This window comes from Athene noctua, chromosome 2, assembly GCF_965140245.1.
Source record: "Athene noctua chromosome 2, bAthNoc1.hap1.1, whole genome shotgun sequence".
Classification (NCBI taxonomy): Eukaryota; Metazoa; Chordata; class Aves; order Strigiformes; family Strigidae; genus Athene; species Athene noctua.
This window is the reverse complement of record NC_134038.1, coordinates 113,725,506-113,745,372: the sequence shown is the minus strand read 5'-3', so window position 1 is coordinate 113,745,372 and position 19,867 is coordinate 113,725,506. Positions and strand designations below refer to the sequence as shown.

General features: G+C 37.4%; 1 protein-coding gene across 1 annotated transcript in view; it reads left to right on the top strand.

The window, feature by feature from the left end:
* The window catches only part of NCAPG2 (non-SMC condensin II complex subunit G2), a 52,832-nt gene extending 33,532 nt beyond the window's left edge, over positions 1 to 19,300 (top strand). The window contains exons 19-28 of the mRNA XM_074897953.1: positions 159 to 332; positions 812 to 928; positions 1,051 to 1,194; positions 3,768 to 3,867; positions 4,546 to 4,730; positions 5,491 to 5,645; positions 7,509 to 7,601; positions 10,684 to 10,781; positions 11,177 to 11,279; positions 16,745 to 19,300. Of these exons, the coding sequence (XP_074754054.1) occupies positions 159 to 332; positions 812 to 928; positions 1,051 to 1,194; positions 3,768 to 3,867; positions 4,546 to 4,730; positions 5,491 to 5,645; positions 7,509 to 7,601; positions 10,684 to 10,781; positions 11,177 to 11,279; positions 16,745 to 16,796 (1,221 nt within the window). The 3' untranslated portion in view covers positions 16,797 to 19,300. The remainder of the gene's footprint in view (positions 1 to 158; positions 333 to 811; positions 929 to 1,050; positions 1,195 to 3,767; positions 3,868 to 4,545; positions 4,731 to 5,490; positions 5,646 to 7,508; positions 7,602 to 10,683; positions 10,782 to 11,176; positions 11,280 to 16,744) is intronic.
* Positions 19,301 to 19,867: the final 567 nt, after the last annotated feature.

The window sequence follows — 19,867 nt, the reverse complement described above, 5'->3', positions numbered from 1 at the left end:
TCAAAGAATTAAGGAATTGCTAATTACATAAAGGCATCATGCCTTTTTTTCTTTTACTAGAAGAAGCCTGTTTAATGCCATATTATTCTGCTTGGGAATTAGTTGTAAATTAAGATACTAACACTGTTGTGCTGGTTTTGTGCTTTCTTCTCATTTAGAGTATTCAAACATCTGAACGAAGAGTACGTATCCGTGTAACACATGAATCAAAGCCAGAATTAGCGATTGATTACATTGAATATTTATTGACTCATCCTGTTAATCGTGATTGCCTGCTCTCTGTTCCTAAAAAGAAACTGGAGAAGCTTTTGAAAATTCTCAGTGCTGCAAAGGTAGTATTTTCCTCACCATAAACAGTCTTATGAAAGAGTGCGTAACATCATATATTGCCTGAGTCAAATTAAAGGCCTTCAAGAATAAATAAGATTCATGATCCTATCTTCCCCTCTATAAAAAAGTTTTCCTTTTGAGTTGTACTGCTAACAAGTGTTCTAAACTAGAAGTATATTAGATCAGAATTGTTTATAGATGGCAGGTTTTAACCAGCCATTTTTAGGTGTCTCAAAATTTTTGTGATCTAGTGTTGAGCAGTTTTAGGTGACCTGACTTTAGGAATGTACATATAAGGAGTAGCCTGAAAATAAGATATGGCATTGTAAAATGAAAGTTATTGAAACTACGCCTGCTGGTTTCTTGGGTTTGAGGATTTTTTATTTTATTTTTTCTTTAAATCTTTTGTTTAAAGCTGTTGAGAAAAGAAACATTTGAAAGGATTTTCTGTAAAATGTAAATGTAAACCTTGATATTTCAGGAAGTTCTTGTCTCAATTCTGAAAGCCACTGATGCAGGTTCTGGTAGCTACAATCAAGCAACTGGCCTAAGAGCCTTCAGCCTCTTTTGCAGGTTGAGTATTCATCTTCAGAACAAGGTATGGTTATATCTTTTCAGCATAAACTTTTTTCAGTATAAACCAGCTGATAGTATAAGGAAATTGGAAAGACAATTGGTAAACTACTTTTTTTTTTTTTTTTTTTTTTTTTTTTCCCCCAGTTTTCTGAAGAAGGAAAAGATTATCTCTCACTTCTGAAGGAGACAGGTGCTTGGGTAGAAAGTGAAGTTTTACCTTTTATGCTAGCAAGTGATCAAGAGGATGGCATTTCAAAAAACAGTAGTGTATCTGAATTAATTACCCAGGTTAGAGACTTTTTATAATATAAATCAAACTACTGCTAATCTGAAAAGCTGTATGTGTAGGAACTGTATATGGACACACATAATGCAGTGGCATTTTTGGAGCGTGGCATCTGAATGGGCTAATGAAACACAGTCCTGATAGTTTTGAGGTTACAGGTTTTGCTTTTGCTATTCCTTTGACTGCTTAAAATCACATAGTCTTTTTTAAATCGCTTTGAGTTTAGTTGTAACCTTTATATTTTATAAATGCAACAATATATAAATGTAATTGCACATACCCTAGTAATTAAATGAAGTCCTTGGAGTCAACAATGCCTTGTTCTTACCTAGAATTTTTTCAGCTACCAGTGCATAATATATATTCTCATTATATCTGTTGAAGGGAGAGGATGGAATATGTTTTATGTTTCACACTTGTGAAAATGCCCACTCAAGAAATTTCTAGCCCAGCAGGTGATGTTTCTAACAAGTAATTCTTGTCCTCAGTCTCTTATCCCCCATATTAAATACAGGTAATGCTTATGCTGCTATATGAAAAGTGCGTTAACGTAGATTTAAGATTGTCACTGAATCTCAGTTCTGAAAAGGAGAAGAAAATTAGTTGCTGAAAACAAGGGTATAGTTGCATGGTATGCTAGCACTTAGTAGCCTGTTATTCTGTAGCATAAACATCCTGGAAATTACAGAATGACTGCAGCTGCATACATTGTGTTGAGTAGCACAATAGAGGATCAGGAAGATGGGCTGATTATGAGAGAGGATTTAGATCTAATCATGTTTGCTTGCTTGCTTTATTCCTTCCTTTCTTTCCTGCTTTCCCAAAAGAAATAGGTAAAATTATACCCTGAGGAATTCAGTATGCTTCATTCTAATGCTGAGTCCCATAGAACCTGTGTTTGGAAGTCAGCAGAGACATAGGGTGTGAGTTATCTGGGTATTTGATAATGAGGGGGTCAGTCTTGTACTAAATCTCACTGCTGCAGCCAAATGGCTTTTTGAAAAGTGTAGAGAGACAGTAAACTCAAACAAGTGTTGTAGATGTTCCTGGTACAGGTTTCTAGAAGAGACAATAAACTATTGTCTCTTCTCTCTGAATAAAAAATTTAGTATGCATATCATAATGCTTTTGTGGCTATTTTTCAAAGTGTGGAGGCACAGAACTAAACCTTATACAAAGACAAGACACAAGACAAGGAATCTTTACCAGTATTACTAGAATGTTTATGATCAATTTCCTAGTTATGAATACAAAATGAAAATGAAACTTTATTGATAAGCAATTAAAATAGGCAGTTGTCACTGTAGACCCATCTGACATACTACTTTACTAGTCAATAATGAAACACAATGATCTTTACTACTGGATCTTAAATTCCATTTGTATCATTATTTCCAGAGAAGAAACTGAGGTGTAAAGACTGATGTGACTTGTCTGGAACTCAAGAATTGAATCCAGGCCTCTTGCATCTCCTCTAATAAGCCACTTGCTTGTTAAGCAGCTCCTGTATGCTTCTTACATTGTATACTGTTTTTTTATTGGAATGAGTTTGACTGTGCTTTTTAATTCTTTGGAGTGTATATTTGGTAACAATGCTGGCATTAAAAGTGGATCCAGTTTGTCTCAAAGTATCCATAATAACACAATAATTACTGTTGCTTCTTTAATACTGTCGTATATGAGAGAGAACCAGGGTGTCTCTTTTGTATTTGCTTACCTTTCTCTAGCACTTTCCCCATGACATATCCCATTCTTTCCCATTTCACCTTTCCTTCTCAGCTTTGGTCTGTTACTCAATTTTGCACTTGCTGTTATGGGCACTGGGGTTCACTGTGGGGCTGTTCTCTTTAGGCCACTGATTTGTTGAGGGGCTAGTAGGCCTCAGACACAAACCCTAGTGTCATCACTGACAGTGCACCTTGCTCATGACCTTCATTTGCCTTCACAGAAAGCATTTGATTGTATAATATTGGGGGAGAGTTTAGCTAGTTTTGAATTGTCTTCTGTTACGTTCCCCTGACATACCACCTAACCTAAGGTGGATTTTAGCATTGAGCTATGGGTCCTTTCAGATTTTGGTCAAAGATTTGGACTAACTTCAGTCACCGTCAGTGGCCTTGAACAACCCAGCTCATGTATACATAGCCCAGTTAAAAACTCCCTACTCTGTCTATACATTAGTATTATAATCTGTTTAGTATGTAAGGTGTGTATCTGTAGGGGAAAACTTTTAGTATGCTGTTTTTAATTTTGCTAATCAAGATAGGTACAGATGTCATTCTGTCTTGGTAAATGTTAAGTAACGTTGCCTCTGATGTGAGCATGAGTAAAAAAGATAGGGGATTTACTGCCTTTTGAGAAACTGCTTACTGGAGGAAAAGTCAATGGAAGTATTTGGAGAACTGTTTGGAAGTCTGTTTTTTTTTCAGAGGTTGCAACCTACTAACTCCAAAGTGATGCACCAGCTTTCAGGGCAACTTGGCTAAGATTCTGTGATTTTATTATGTCTAAATATTACTGAATAGTTACTTTATATAAATTTTGTTTCTCATATACTTTTGCATCTCTTTTCTAGACCTACCTGACAGTATGTAAAGATGTCATAATGGTTGGCTTTGGAAATCTTACATTTCAAGCACACCTTTTAGATATGGCTCTTAAAGTTATACAGACAGGTATGATATTTTGTACTAATGTCAGCATCTCCATAGATACTTAGCTGACTTAGCAGAACTGTTGCTTTTAGCTTTTTGGAGTCTGTTTCTCAAAGTATTTATAGCTTATGCTAACTAGTACCAATAATATGGTCAAAAGTCACAGCAGGTTTTCAGAAAACTGAAAACAAGCAGAGAACCAACCCGGAACCATGTCACTGTTGATAACTAATGTTTTTTCCTTGCTCCTAGATTCCAGTTTTTACTATTTAATTCAGGGTTTTTCTCTCTCTACATATATATATATAAAAGTGGGGTTTAATATAAATGTAAAGTGATACATATATGTTGACATATGTATATTGATATATGTATATATGCCTTAGGAGAAAATATTGTAGCACTTCTTAAATTTGTCTCACATTTGGAAAGTATAGACAGAATTAGAGCTCCATTCCTGAAGAAATCTGAAATTTTAATCCCTATACTTCAAGGACTGGAAGGAACACTGCATTTATACTTAAAATATTGATTGAACTGTATGGAAATTTCAGCTAAGGATGCTCAGAAACTAAATATATCATCTACACTTGTAAACTATACCTATTTATAGTACGTAACTGAGTTTCATTCTAAGCTTGCACCTGAAGAATATCTCATTACATTTTTTTAGATTGTTGTATTTATCCCTTTCTCTAGAGAGAGGTGGCTCTTGTGCTCCAGTGCTACTATATGTTCTAAAAGAAATTATTGAAGCTTCTATAACTCAGAATACTGAGACAGATGAAGTGGCAAATCTCTTCCATGATGTACAGACCATCTTCCAGAAAGTTTTAGAATGTGTGGCACACAGACTCAAGAAACAACAGGAAGAAGGGGTTCAGGTATCGTATTACACTTGAAATTGCTACCTAATGTGTAAATGAATTCGTACTTTTGACGCAAATATGTTAGACACTTTGAGGTTGTTATTCAAGTTGACATCTGATTAGATTTTCTGCTAAATTTTCTACGTTTCCTTGTTACTAATGTTTTTTTAATTCATTGTTAATCTCATCATGACAGAAAAACTAGTAAATTGGAGAACAATGCATTCTGTTACCAATGATCCTGAATTACCCTAATACTCACAAGTTATTAAACTTATCTGCAATAAAATGAACTTTCTCAATTCAGAGCAAATAATTCAATTATATATATATCTATATATCTTGGGAAGGAGGACAAATTGTTGTTATTTCATTTATTTCTTTCAGCCTGAATGATATCAGCTTCAAAATATATATGATGTCCTAAAGTTCTCAGAACCTCCTACCTTCACAGAAGTTAGCTTCTTGTGTTTTATAGCAGAGAGTAGATAATATTGAGATGGGTGGATCGCTCTGAAAAATTTGATGGTCAGCTTTTCAGGGCTTCTGGAAAACGTTAATTTCTTTTTTGTTACAACCATTGTTTTGTTTGTTTCTCCCAAATTTATGAGTAGACTTTCAAATGTGTTGATGATTCCTCCTGTGATCCCAAGTGACTAGAGTACCTCAATAACTTAAAAGGTGTGATCTGCATTTCTTCAGAGAAGCTTGCTGAAATAGCTCAGTTATACTAAAGCAATCTGAAAAAAACTGATCTGTTTTTCTTTGGTTTTAGTTGATTCACTCTATTCAAATGCCTCTTGGAGAATTCATACATGCAGTCGAGCGCTGGCATTCATCTTGCCCAGCAGTTCACCAAGGTGTGCTCTCTACTCTCCTAGCTGCAATAGTAGCAGAGATAAATTATGTGCTACAGAAGGTAAAGTTTATGCTGACTTTTGTTTTAAGTTACTGCTTTTTAAATGTCATGTTGGAACAATGGAACTATGTTCAGAAAGTGGTGTCTTTGTACTTCAAATGAAGATTTTGTGTGTGTTGGTGTGGAACAAACAGGGAATGTTATTTGCCGTAATTTGATATTACTGTGCAGCTCAGATTTATGAATACAGCTGTGTAAGAATAGAGTTGTCCTGATATCTAGCTCACTATCTGCCTTGGACAGAATTTAGAAACTAAGGAGTGTTGTAACAACATGGTTTTTCAGATACCATCTCTATGTGGTTTTGTACTGGGTCTAGTTGAGAAGGAGTTAACTTTCTTCACAGCAGTCCCTGTGGTTTGAATTTGTGGCTAAAACACTGTTGAACACACCAGTTAGTTTTAGCTGTTGCTGAACAGTGCTTGCAGAGTGTCAAGGCGTTTTCTCTTCCCTTCACGGCCTGACCTAAAAAAAATTAAGCAGGCAAGAGGGGCCACGGCTGAGGCAGCTGACGCAAACTGACCAAAGGCATATTCCATATCGTACAATGTTGTGCTCAGCAGTAAAAGCTCAGGGAAATGAGGAGGAAGGGATCTTGTTCTAAACTTATCTCACTCTGTCTCACTGAGCATTAGGGAACTTCAGAAGTGAACCACTGGTCTATGAAAAATTCCCAGCGCCTGATTCTGGAATTGTCCCATAAGGTTCTGTAATCCTGTTCCAAAGCAAATTGATGTCTTGCTTGGCACTGATCACTTATGCATTCTTTGCTTCAACACAGATCCATTTCTCATACTGCATCTTTTTTTTGGTTCCTCTGTTTTTTGTCTAGAGGATTTCCAAATATCTGATCTGAGTTTCTTTGGAAAGTAAAGAAGCTAATACTGGAAAGAATATATAGGTAGAGGTTATTATATGTTCCAAAAGTCCACGGAACCATTACTGTCTTTGAAGGAGGAGGGTAGCATTCCCAATGCATGTTCCAAATGCATGTAGTGTTAGGAGCAAATATGGCTACTAAGATTGGAAGCTTTGAGAACTGAAAAGAAAGAGTAGAGGTTCTTTAGCAGAGGCTGTACTCTTACTGTGGTTGCCAGATATGTCAGAAATAAATGGTTGCCAGGAAGTACTGAGTACAACAGCGTTGCTTCTAAGATGGTGTATTACAGAAGGAATGGAAACAATACCAGAGATCTACCTCCAAATATTAATGTATCAGCTGAGGGGCTGTGAGATGAAAGCATACTCTTTACAGATGCCACAGAGTAGAAGTTTATGGTCTTGAATGATACTGCAGATTCATACTCATAGATTATGAATGTTCACTGCAGTAAGTCATCTGAGCTGGGGTTTTCCCTGCCCTCAGGCTATTGTGCTAGTAAATCAAAATTCAGTTTTGAATAGCATGGCAGCTATTTAACTAGAACTTGATACCAAAAAGAGCTGACACAGGGAATCAGGAAATCACTGTCACCCAAATTATTTTTAGAAGTTATGTATGCACACTTTAACTTGGAGACACAAGGGTTGCTCATTTGTGTTTAGTGGGCTGTATCTTTATAGTGACCAACAATGCAGTCAAATTAATCTTCTGTTTGGAACAACTGTGGAGAATATTTGCCTTGATACAAATACTGTTTGTTTGTTTTAGTTTTAGCCTTTCTAATTTAATTTTTTTTTTTTTTGTTTATTTGGACACAACACAATTGGGTTAAGGTTGTTCAAAGAACACGCATGAATATTTCTTCTAATTACTTAGGAATAAGTCTTGGTTAGTCTAATTATTGAAATACAGATATCCTTCAATGTTTTCTGCATATATATATTTCTTGATCTACAACAGTTGTTGACTTTTTTCGGTTTTAGGCTTCCAGTGAAGACTTAACAATACCAAAGACTATGTCAGACCTTCCTCCTCTTTCAAGCAGTTTAATGGCCGTAATTATGAAGTCAGTTAATGTTGTCAGGTAAATGTTTCTACATGAATTTGTCTAAGGTTGTTGCTAATGCAGAAGAGTTTGTATGTTGTCAATAAAGTTTTAATTTCTAAATTGAAATAAATTTTGAGGAATTTCATGCTTACTAAATTTACTTGCACTACTTAATAATCCTTTTCTCTCGTTATATTACTTGTAGGTATTGGTTAGAGGGATTGGTTCTATGTTTTTGGCTGCTTTTAAGAGTGCTTCTTAATTACAAGACTGTTCATCTAAATGAGTTCCTTAATCGTACATATTGCCTTGCTTCTTTCATAAATATTAGACTTATAAATAATATCATACTATAAATATTAGTCCCCTCGATATAAAAGTAATTAGATGAGATAAAATATTTACAAGAAATAGCATTAATCCTTTAATAGAATGTCTGCAATGAGGCAACAAATGTACTACAGCTGTATTAAAATCACAAAATTCAGAATAGTTTTAAAGCATCTGAATCTTAAAAGCCCCCAAAAGTGGGTTTATGTCATTATCTTTTTTTTAAAATGCCTTTTTAAAAATTTGATGCATTTAGTGGGTAGCCTGAATATCTTGTAAAATTGTCACAAGTGAATGTAATTTTGCTTAGTTTGTTCATATTCAATTTTTATTTACATGACTGTACACACCAGACTTTATTTAAATGATCAAGGGGCTAATGTGTATTCCTTAGAAGTACTGTCATTCTCCATGACTTATCACAACTAGCTCCTATTCTTAACTTCCTTATCTGACAGACATTGAATATTCCTGTCTCTGCTGTCATGAGTTGGTTGGTTTTTTTCTTCTCAATCCTTCTCTAGTTCTAGTTGAACTTGCAAACCAAGGACTCCAGAGAGTCCGGCAATAGGTTTCCTAATCCAAAATTTGTTCTTCTGTGAGGCAGCAGCTGTCCATCAAGGCTCTGTCTTTTAGTGAAACACAATTATTTTACACATTTCAAAAGAGATGCAGAAATTCAGTGAATTCCTCTGAAACTTTTTCTTGTAATGGTCAAGGAAAATCTTCTCAGTTCTTGACAGAGAAAACTTCTGGTTTGGACCAGATTGTTTCTATGAATACTTTGATAAACATGTATCTATCTTCCAGTATTTATCTTTTTGGTGCAAAGAAGATCTAAGTCAGGAGATAATTTACATCTGGTTCCCCTGGTGCCTCAGGACTGAAACTGCTTTTTCCCACAGCATTTTCCTGGCAAAAATGTCTGTTCAAGGCTTGGACAATCACACGCTTTGCTGGGTAAAAAACTGTCTGGATGACCGGGGCCAGAGAATTGTGGTGAACGGAGTTAAATCCAGTTGGGGGCCGGTCACGAGTGGTGTCCCCCAGGGCTCGGTTTTGGGGCCACTCCTGTTTAACATCTTTATTGATGATCTAGACGAGGGGATCGAGTGCACCCTCAGTCAGTTTGCAGATGACACCAGGTTGGGTGGGAGTGTTGATGTGCTCGAGGGTAGGGAGGCTCTGCAGAGAGACCTGGACAGGCTGGAGCCATGGGCTGAGCCCAACTGGAGGAGTTTCCATAAGGCCAAATGCCGGGGGCTGCACTTGGGCCACAACAACCCCCAGCAGCGCTACAGGCAGCTGCACTGAGTCTTATTATGGGTTAATAAAATTATAGTGTTCCTTCATGGAACTAAAGAGTGTGCTTACTGACCTAAACAGTGATAACAATAAAGTCAAACTCTGATTTTAATACTATCAGCATTTTAAGAGCAATATGAAATCGAATCAATACTTGGTCAGATTAGTCCACAATGATATAATAAAATTAATGCAATGCTTGAGTGACTTCATAATACCTATTTCAGAACCTAAAGAGGTTTCATCTTTCTCAGCTCTTTGAAGCAATATTTGAGCTTCTATAAAGCTCATTTACTGAATCACTAGTGGAGGCTAGTTCTTTTCTTAACTGCATATTTTGGTCTGATATCTTCACACAATAAAAGCCTAATGAGCAATTAACTGGGTATTTATGTTGTTCAGTTTTGGTAACAGATAAAATTTTTACCAAAGGTATTTTGCAGTATTTTACAGAAGGTTATTGTAATGTCTACTGCTCTCAGTTTCTTTTTTAGTTCTTCACAGAACATTTAGTTTTGTGCTCTGAGGAGTATGAGGATTACAGATCTTGTCCATCTCCTGCTTTATCCCTCTTGTTCTTTGGTTTTTCTCTGTGTTTGAAAATTGCTTTTGAGTTAAATATTTTATTTTTACCATAAACACTATAATGAGCAATTAGTGGTTTCATTATGTAGTATTATTCCATACTGCAGTTTAGGTTGGTTGCTGGACTTCTTCCTTGACTCCCTTGTTTCATTCTTTTTAACTTGATACATGTCCCAAAACACCTCTGAAGCTTGCTGGTAATGCTATCATCTTTTGCTAAAAGTGAATCTCTTGAGATACATATTGAGTTAGTATTTATCTCAGACTTTACAATGAACAGTTATTTTGATTCTGTTAGTCTGTCCATACTTTGAACATCTAAAATGTAGTTTGGAAGTGTTTGGGGGCTATATTGAGTTGTAAATATTCTTCGCTGTTTGTAATTAGAAACCCATCTATTTGAATATTTACAAGATAAACATTTCAGACCAAAGTGTTAATTAAACTCCAATTTCTAATCAGGCTAGAAGTAGTAATAGTTTTAAGGGCATGAGTAATTACTAAGAAACTATAGGAGTCATAGAATGTGGGGGTTTTTTTAAACTTCTGCAGACATTTTAGTTAGAAATTTCACTACAATTTATGTGAGTTAAATTCCACCAGAATGAGTAGTGTATTTCTCAGAATAGTCCACGAGCTCTTCATTTTTTCTTAACAGCTACTTATTCTGTCTACAAACTTCTTTATTTTCTTTCCAAGCAATTTATTATTCTGCTAACTCAGATATTCTCAGTTCCAGAAGCAGTATGTAGTCTTAAGTTACCCAATAACCACTGCTTTGTCTTGAGTGGTATCTTTGAAGCTATGGTGGCCGGGTAGCATAGTCACAAACTTCTGTTCAGTTCTATTTTGAAAGAAACATGATGTATGATGTAGTTTTGCTTTGTTTTTTCGTTAGGTCATTCTTAAGTGAATTAATGGAATGCATTCTCTCTGAAGAAATTGAAGGGATTTTTAGTCTAACAGCTACTCTCTGCATTGTGATTATAATTAAAGGTCAGTCAAATTTTGTCCTTTTCTTTTTTTATGTGCTACATTTTGAAAGCTGAGTTCTTATACAGTTCAACAGGCACTTTTCTTCATCCTGTTAAATTACCATTTTTCTACAGGACTTAAGGTTATATCATTTGTAAATTATCTTGTTAAGCTTTGGATTTTCAGTCTTTGTGTAGTGAGTTTAAAAACATAACTGTCTGCTAACTCACAGGGTTTATCTCTGTATTCTGATTTGCTGAAATACACAGTAATTAATCCAGGACAATGAAAATCTAATATCTAATCTTTCAATAAACAGTCTTTTGTTAAGAAATATAATATGAAAATATGAAGAATGTTTTTTTGGTAGATCATTATTTTTGTCCAATTTTTCACCATAATCTTGTTTCAAATAGGTAAACACAGAACTTCACTTCTAAAGGATATTGTACCTGCCATTCAGAGGAAACTGATAACATGCAAGGATGCTGCCACACAAGAATCTGGTAGCACTGAAAGGTAAATGTGGGGTGGAAAATGAACACTAACCCCTCCTATACCCTCTCAGCAATAATTGGCTGTGTTTTGTACTTGCATAATGCAGTTAGTGTTCTGATTGATTGCAAGGTTTAAAATAGTAGGTAAAAAAAATGTGAGGTATTGAGCCCAGCACAATATTAAATTTCCTGCCCATATGTTTGCTGTGATTGCAGTCTTTACATATTTACAGAATCACAGAATCATCTACATCTAGGTTGGAAAAGACCTTGAAGATCATCCAGTCCAACCATTAAGCTAACACTGACAGTTCCCAACTACACCAGATCCCTCAGCGCTGTGTCAACCCGACTCTTAAACACCTCCAGGGATGGGGACTCCACCGCCTCCCTGGGCAGCCCATTCCAACGCCCAACAACCCGTTCTGGAAAGAAATGTTTCCTGAAATCTAGTCTAAACTTTACCTGGTGCAACTTGAGGCCATTCCCTCTTGTCCTGTCACTTGTTACTTGGTTAAAGAGGCTCATCCCCAGCTCTCTGCACCCTCCTTTCAGGTAGCTGTAGAGGGCGATGAGGTCTCCCCTCAGCCTCCTCTTCTCCAGACTAAACACCCCCAGTTCCCTCAGTCGCTCCCCGTACGACCTGTGCTCCAGACCCTTCACCAGCTTCGTTGCCCTTCTCTGGACACGCTCGAGTCATTCAATGTCCTTTTTGTAGTGAGGGGCCCAAAACTGAACACAGGAATCGAGGGGCGGCCTCACCAGTGCTGAGTCCAGGGGTCAGATCCCTTCCCTGTCCCTGCTGGCCGCGCTATTGCTGACACAAGCCAGGATGCCATTGGCCTTCCTGGCCACCTGGGCACCCTGCTGGCTCCTGTTCAGCCGGCTGTCAATCAACACTCCCAGGTCCCTCTCAGTTCTGTTAGCAGCAGGTGTAGAACAAAGCAAGTACTGTGAATTTACTGTTTCTTATTACTAGAAGATTTTTCTCCCACATTTTGCTATTAAGCATATGAATCCATACCTATGCAGATGATAGAAATTTAACTGAATATAACAATGACTTTCAAGATCTTTCCACAGGTGGTTTTATTTTGCTCTTTTGGGGGATTTAGGTGTCATACCTTGTTGACTTTCAGATCTTTTGGGATATGTATCTTGAAAATGATTGACTACATTGTATTTGCAATCATTTATTTCAGACCTGTCTAAGATAGACAACCATGATTAGTGCTTTAGCCTTAAGTGTCTCTAACTTTAAGTCTAAAAATTTGTTAACATTTGATTTCTGCCTAGTTATTGAACTGGTCTTGGGGTTAGAAAACATGCAAAGTAGACATTAAAAAGCACAAACATAGAATATGAAGAAAACAGACTATGGTTATGGACATTCATCCAAAAATACTGAGAAAGGTTGGTAATGCATCACAGTGGCCTGAACTTTCAGAGGCCTTTGCAGTCTCTAATTCTTCAATGGGTATAGAGTAGACAGACTTTAAATTAAAAACAAAACCAAAACAAATCCATTTCACTTTACTCAAGAGTTTCTTGCATGGCCCTTCAGACCTAAGCACACTTCCACAGCACACTCTTCCTGTGTATCACCAGCTTCAAGCATGTTGTTCTCTGGCAGTGTAGTGACTAGACATAGACCTTTGGAAGCTGTGCTGTGCCTGAATTGGTGTTACAAATTTAAAGCCAAGACTAAAGTTATGAGATGCTACTGTATGAAAAATAAGACAGTTTATCAAGGAGGCCACATAGGCTATATTTGTTTCCTGTTATGATACATTAAATCCTTAGAGTTTGCACTTCAGTTGTATTGGGAATTTCAACAGCTACACTAAGTTTTCTGGCAGTGGTACAACTTTAGAAGACTGTACAGTAAATATCTGATTGGAAGTGGTTCAGAAATGCAGAAGGTAAATTGGATTTTTCCAGGGGGGGAAAAAAAGCCTGATATTCAGGGCAATACAATAGAGTAGCTGTGTTGTTGCTAACAAAATATGCATTCATTCATTTAAATATGCGATTAAATCAGTGCCAAAAGGGTATTATGTTAATATTATTTAAGGAGATGCATAATCTTAAGAACTAGACAGGAAAGTTTTATGCTATATATGAGCCACTTCAGTTATGGGATTTATTTAAGAAAAAAAAAAAAGGGGGGAATCAAAACCAGTGCACCCTTCAGTTCCATTTCCTGCCTGCAGTGAGCAAACAGAAAACAGAAATTTTGCTGTCAAGACTTTGAGTGGTTTCCACAGAGGGAATTGTGCTTATGTAACATAAAATTGGTAAAGAACCAAAAAATATCTTATTTTAAAAAAAAAAATTCACTACATAATTGGACTTCTAAAATTCAGAGTGACTGCTTCCTGGGTAGATTGTTTTAATTAGTTGCTTGGCTGTGAATAAATTTCTTTTGGTTGGGAACTAGCTTAGAAACAAAATCAAATAAAAATAAACAAATAACTCTTTTTTTTTAATGAAATCATTTCATGTTGGGTTGGCAAGCATTCTGCTAGAATATTTTAAAAAATAATAATAATGATCTCAAAAAGAAAGGTGAGCAGCATAGTGTCATGATTCAGTTTACACTTCTTATAATCAAGACAGTAGAAAACGCTGAAGAAAAGGCTGAGAAATTAAAGCCATTCTTAACATGATTAAATAAATAGGCACATTAAAATGAATAATTGCTGCCACTTGAGTGCACTACTGACTATAAATTTCAGTAAGAACACAGATAATTGCTTTATGAATCTATATGATCTTCTCTGCCCAGTGAACAGGGACAAATCAACCTAGAAGATGGGGCAGATGAAGAGCATAAGATGCTACACAGTGTTTTGATTTTGTGATATATGTAAGGCTACCTTTGTGTAATATAAAACTAAGAGATAGTTGCAGATGAAATTAAAAATCGGGAATATGAACATGATGATGGGAAGTATTTTTAACAAGATTCAGAATTGCAATATGATAAGAAAATTCAGAAGCTATCATACAGTTTTGCAGAATTTGGGAGGATTCATATTTGTACAGGTCTGTTGGGGACTTTTCCTCTCCAGAAGATTAAAATAATTAATACTGAAAAAATGTTAGGAGGAAGTTCTTCACTGATTAGGCTTTGCTTGACTAATTTAAAGTGTGTTTGTGCTTTCTCAGATAGACATAATGTTGAACCAGGCTGGGCCTCTAGTGTCTTCTGTTGTGCCACATGTCACACTCCAGTGCTAGTGTGCTAACATATAACAGTCTGAGATGTGCCCTGTTCTTTGTAAACTATTTTATCATCCTGCTCTACTTACCAAACACTAGAATTTTAGTTATGATATGCTGCAAGCTAGATCTCTGATCATTACTTTGAGCACAATCTTATAACACACAGTGCTGCACTGATGCGTGCTAAAATATGTTACTGTTTTTTTAACTCATACTTAATAGTATTATTACTTTTTGCTTCTGAATGCATTATCTCATAATAACTCCTTGAGGGATTATTTTATTTAATACTCAGGTATACCAGGAAACAGTGACATTCTTTAATTTCCCAAGGGACTTGGCATTTTGTGCCAGCATCTTAAATTTAGACTTAGAAGTAATCTATTACATATTAGCAGAGAAAGAAAAAAGTAAAAATACTATCTTGCGTAGTAATTAAAGTGGTGCCCTTAAACAAGGAATTGTTGCACTGTTTCAGAAGCAAAACTTTTCACTGTAATTTAGTCTGCCCTCTTCAGCTGAGTTAGCAGTTTAAGATGGCCCTGCGGGTCCATTATTTTAAAAATGCTGTTCAGTGCACTTAATAATTCTGGACAACATATTGTATATTGAGAGAATTTCCTCAAGAGTAATGACACACACATTAGTTTAGTTTATAAAATGCAGATATTTATGCCTAGCAAAAAAATGTGAATAAAGCTGTCAATGCAGTGATTTGGAGGCTAGAGAAAAATGTTCCATGCCAACTTATTTAGAATAATAACTTTTATTTAATATTTTGTATTTACTTTAATTAGCATTTTGATATATGGGTAGTAGAGTTTAAATTTAGCTAACGGCTGTGCTGAAAGATATTTCTTCGGTATTATTGTTTAGCTAGCTTCCTAAACTCTATTGCACTCTCATTGCATCTGTAAATAATGATTTTTGAATTGTTTTCTAATATAACTTTGTGTGTGAGATGTCTGCCACCTGTCTAAAAGTTCAGTAGAAAGGTACCTGGTAAAACTGACTTAAATGTGTTTGGGGAGGTATACAGTTATTTTCAGTGATGGCTCATTGTCCAATGCGCTTCAGGTACATGGTCCCACATTACAGATCTATTGTTTTATTAGTCTTAAATTGTAACAAAATAAAATTTATACAAAGTAGCATTGTATCTAAAACAACAGTACTTAACCAATTATACTAGTTTTATAGTACATTATAACACTAGCTTATTTTGACAGTTGATATCCATCATGGTTTAAAGGATCTAGCACTATAAAGAGGAGCATATGACACCCCCATGGCAGTCTGAATTCAGGGAGCCCTGACATCCAACATACTGCTATGAAAATAGAGGTGCCTCTTGTGTTTCAGGTCCTGGTGTCTCATGATGAATGCCCTAACTCATCATGATTAATGACTGACTAACTTTGCCTGTTTGGGGCATCAGTCTAGGAGTATAATAATAAAAATATGCAGAAAAAAATGCTTGACAAATATAGGTGACAGAATCTTTTACAAAAGTAATGTGAAGAATATAGTGGTTAACAGTGAAATAATGTTTTGACAGAAGACCAAAGTGTACCCACTTTTGTCTTTTGAGGATATTTTAGGGCATTGTTAGAAGTTGTGTGAGAATGCAGCTGTGAAGGCTAGAGAGTGACTATGTCAGGGAATATAAGAAAATAAGGCCTGCCAAATGGAAATTTCAGAGCTGATCTTTGGGATTTTTTAGGGAGTGAGACAAAAGAGAGTCAGGAAGGGACTAAGGGCTGTATATGCGGATCAAGGAGGCTGCTGCTAATAAGGATAAGATAGAAAGCTCAGGCTTGGAAATAAGTTGCCACAGATGAGGGCAAAAATGATGAAGACTGAAGAATGAGGGAGAAAAGAAGAAAGTAAAAGAATGACAAATGGCCTGAGTATGAATTATTGGTAAAGGATTTTACTGTTTATGTTCGAAAGAAAAGTAAAAATACTGTGAAGAAAATGAGTAGGTTCTTTAGATGATGAAATAATAGAAAATGTGCTTGAATTGACATAGTAATTTAAACTAGCTTGCTACAGATGATCAGCAGAAAAATGGAAAAGTTAAAAAAACTTCAGCTATTTCTAAAGTAATTTGTAAAGGCTTATTTCATATTTAAACTAATATGGAGTAACTGGTCAAAGAAATCATGTGGTAGCTATACTCTGAGAATCAAATAGTCAAGGATTGATTTAGCATTTAGCATATCTAATCCTGTTATGCACTGGTTTATGCCATTTCAGAATCCTGTGTGAATCATCTCAGAAAATTTTGGATGAATTTTTGAATCCTTGACCACACGGAAGCTTTTGTCATGAAAATTAAAGGAAGGTGTATTGTTTTTTTAAAAAAATATGATCTTGTAAACTTAAAGGGTTTTTTTTCTGTTACTATGTATATTTAAAGCAGACAAAATGTATAAAAGTGTATATATAAATCATGTAATGGTAAAGATTTTTCATATGGCTGTAAAACCGGTTATTCTATATAAAAATGTCTTATTTTGGGGGGCATGTAAAATCAGTATCTTTGCTTTTATAAAACAAATGAAAATTGCATCTTATATACTTTGAGGTGGTGCGTGACCTCAGTCCCTGGGAAGACTAGAGCATATTCCTGGAGGTTATGGAAATGAATTTCTTTTTGAGACAGGTGAAGGACAAAATGGCAATTGAGAAGAGCCATCATGACTTCATCCAGGCAAACTCTGCCTAACGAACCTGATTTCCCTCTCTTTTGTGGAAGGAGTGCAGAGAATGTTATCTTTCCTGCCCTTAGTCAGGACTTTTACACAGGCTTATATGGTATCCTTGCAGCCAAACTGAAGAGAGCTGGACTGGATGGGTTGACTTAGAAGGTGCATGGGAAACTGACAGGATCATCGGTCCTGCAGAATAACGATGTTACAAAATCAGTGACAGCCCATTACTAGACATTCATCAGAGCAGATACTGGTGCCTATATATTTAATATTTTTATTAAAAGTTTGGGAGATGGGATGAAATGCAGCCACAGTCTGTTAGCAGATGACAACACTTGGGGAGCAGTGGTGGATACACTGAAGGTTAAGGTTCTCCTGTTCAATGGCATCCTGACAAGCTGGACTTAAGGATCAACCACTCATGGTGTTCAACAAAGACACATGCTCTTCTACCCATAATGGACTAAGCCTGTGTACCAACATAGGCAAGTGCAGAAGGACTACTGCATGAGGGTTAAGAAAAGACTTTTCTCAGATGTACACATGAGGATAATTTGAGGGAATGGCAATAACTCGAAGCAAAAGGAATTCTTGGACACAAAAAAAGATTTCATTGTGCGAGTGAATTGAAACTGAAAATGGAACATGAAGAGGTTGCTCAGAAAGGCTGTGGAACATCCATTCTTGGAGATGTACAGAACTTGACTGACAAAGCCCTGACCATCATGTCACAATTTTTGTTTGCCCTGCCTGAGCTGGGGATTCAGGCAGATCTCCTGAGCTTCCTCCCAGCTTCGATATTCATGTGATTCAGTGACAAGTGTACTGGAGGGGAAATGCCCTACCTATGATTGGTACATAAATTGTTTTATATTTAGCTGTTTTTATAAATTAATACTAATGATGCAGATAATACAGACATGTAAGCCACTTATTTAATTTTCTTAATGCAACCAGATGTTCTCCCAAGACTTCTAATAGAATGCTGACTGTAGAATGTTATTTTGCCTGAACTGAGCTATCTGTAAATTAGATGTCTAATCTTGTGTGGTTTAACTCCAACCAGCAACTAAGCATCACACAGCTGCTTACTGACTCCCCTCACCCTTGGTGGAATGGAGTGTGTTGGGGTCTGCATGGCAAGGTTGTGGTAGCAAGGGACCTACAGGCTTCTGTAAGAGGCTGCCAGAAGCCTCCCCTGTGTCCAACAGAGCCGATGTCAGTCAGCTCTGAGACAGACCCACCACTGGCCAAGGCCAAGCCAATCAGTGACAGTGGTAGCACCTCTGGGATAAAGTATCTTAAGAAGGGGAGAAAAACCTGCACAACTCCAGCAGCAGTTGGGAGAAAGGAGTGAGAATGTGTGAGAGCAATGACGCTGCAGACATCAAGGTAAGTGAGGAAGGAAGAGGAGGAGGTGCTCCATGCTCTGGAGCAGAGATTCCCCTGCAGCCTGTGGTGCAGCCCATGGTGAGGCAGGCTGTGCCCCTGCAGCCCTTGGAGGATAACAGGGTAGCAGAGACCCACCTGCAGCCAGTGGGGAGCCCAGGCCAGAGCAGGTGTGTGTCCGAAGGAGGCTATGACCCTGTGGGAGGCCCACACTGGAGCAGGCTTGCTAGCAGGATATGTGTCCCCATGGAGGACCCACACTGGAGCAGTCTGTTCCTGAAGGACTGCAGCCTGTGGGAGGGACTGACGCTGGAGAAGTTCGTGAAGAGCTGCAGCACATGGGAAGGATTGACATGGGAGAAGTTTGTGCAGGACTGTACTGTGTGTGGGACCCCACACTGGAGCAGGGGGAGAGTGTGAGGAGTCCTTCCCTTGAGAAGGAAGGAGTAGCAGAAAAAATGGGTGATAAACTGACTGCGACCCCTATTCCCCATCCCCCTGTGCTGCTGGGGGGGAGGAGGTAGAGAAATTGGGAGCAAAGTTGAGCCTGGGAAGAAGGGAGGGATGGGGAGGAGGTGTTTTTAAAGATTTAGTTTTATTTCTCACTATCCTACTCTGATTTTTTTGGTAATAAATGAAACTAATTTCCCCAAGTTGAATCTGGTTTGCCAGTGACAGTAATTGCTGAGTGATCAATCCCTATCCTTATCTCGACCCATGAGCCCTATGTCATGTTTTGCCTCCCCTGTCCAGCTGTGGAGGGGAGTGATAGAGCAGCTTTGGTGGGCACCTGGTGTCCAGAAAGGGTCAACTCACCACAGGGGGGAGAAATTGGTAAAAGTGAGAAACAAACTCATGGGTTGAGATAAAAACTTGTTTAATAATTAAATAGTATTAATTTTAAAAAATTAGAAGAAAATTAGAAAAGGACAGAAAAATAAAACCCAAGGAAGACAAGTGATGCAAACAAAAATTGCTCACCGATGCCCAGCCAGTCCCGCCAACCTTCCCCCCAGCTGTGTATGCTGAGCATGATGCCACACAGCATGGGATGTCCCTTTAGTCAGCTGGGGTCAGCTGTCCCGGCTGTGTCCCCTCCCAACCTCTTGCACACCCCCAGCCTCCTCGCTGGTGGGGCAGCGTGAGGAGCAGAAAAGGCCTTGATGCAGCGTAAGCAGTGCAAGCAGTGCTCAGCAATAGCTAAAACATCCCTGTGCTATCATCAACACTGTTTTCAGCACAAATCCAAAACACAGCCCCATACAAGCTACTGTAA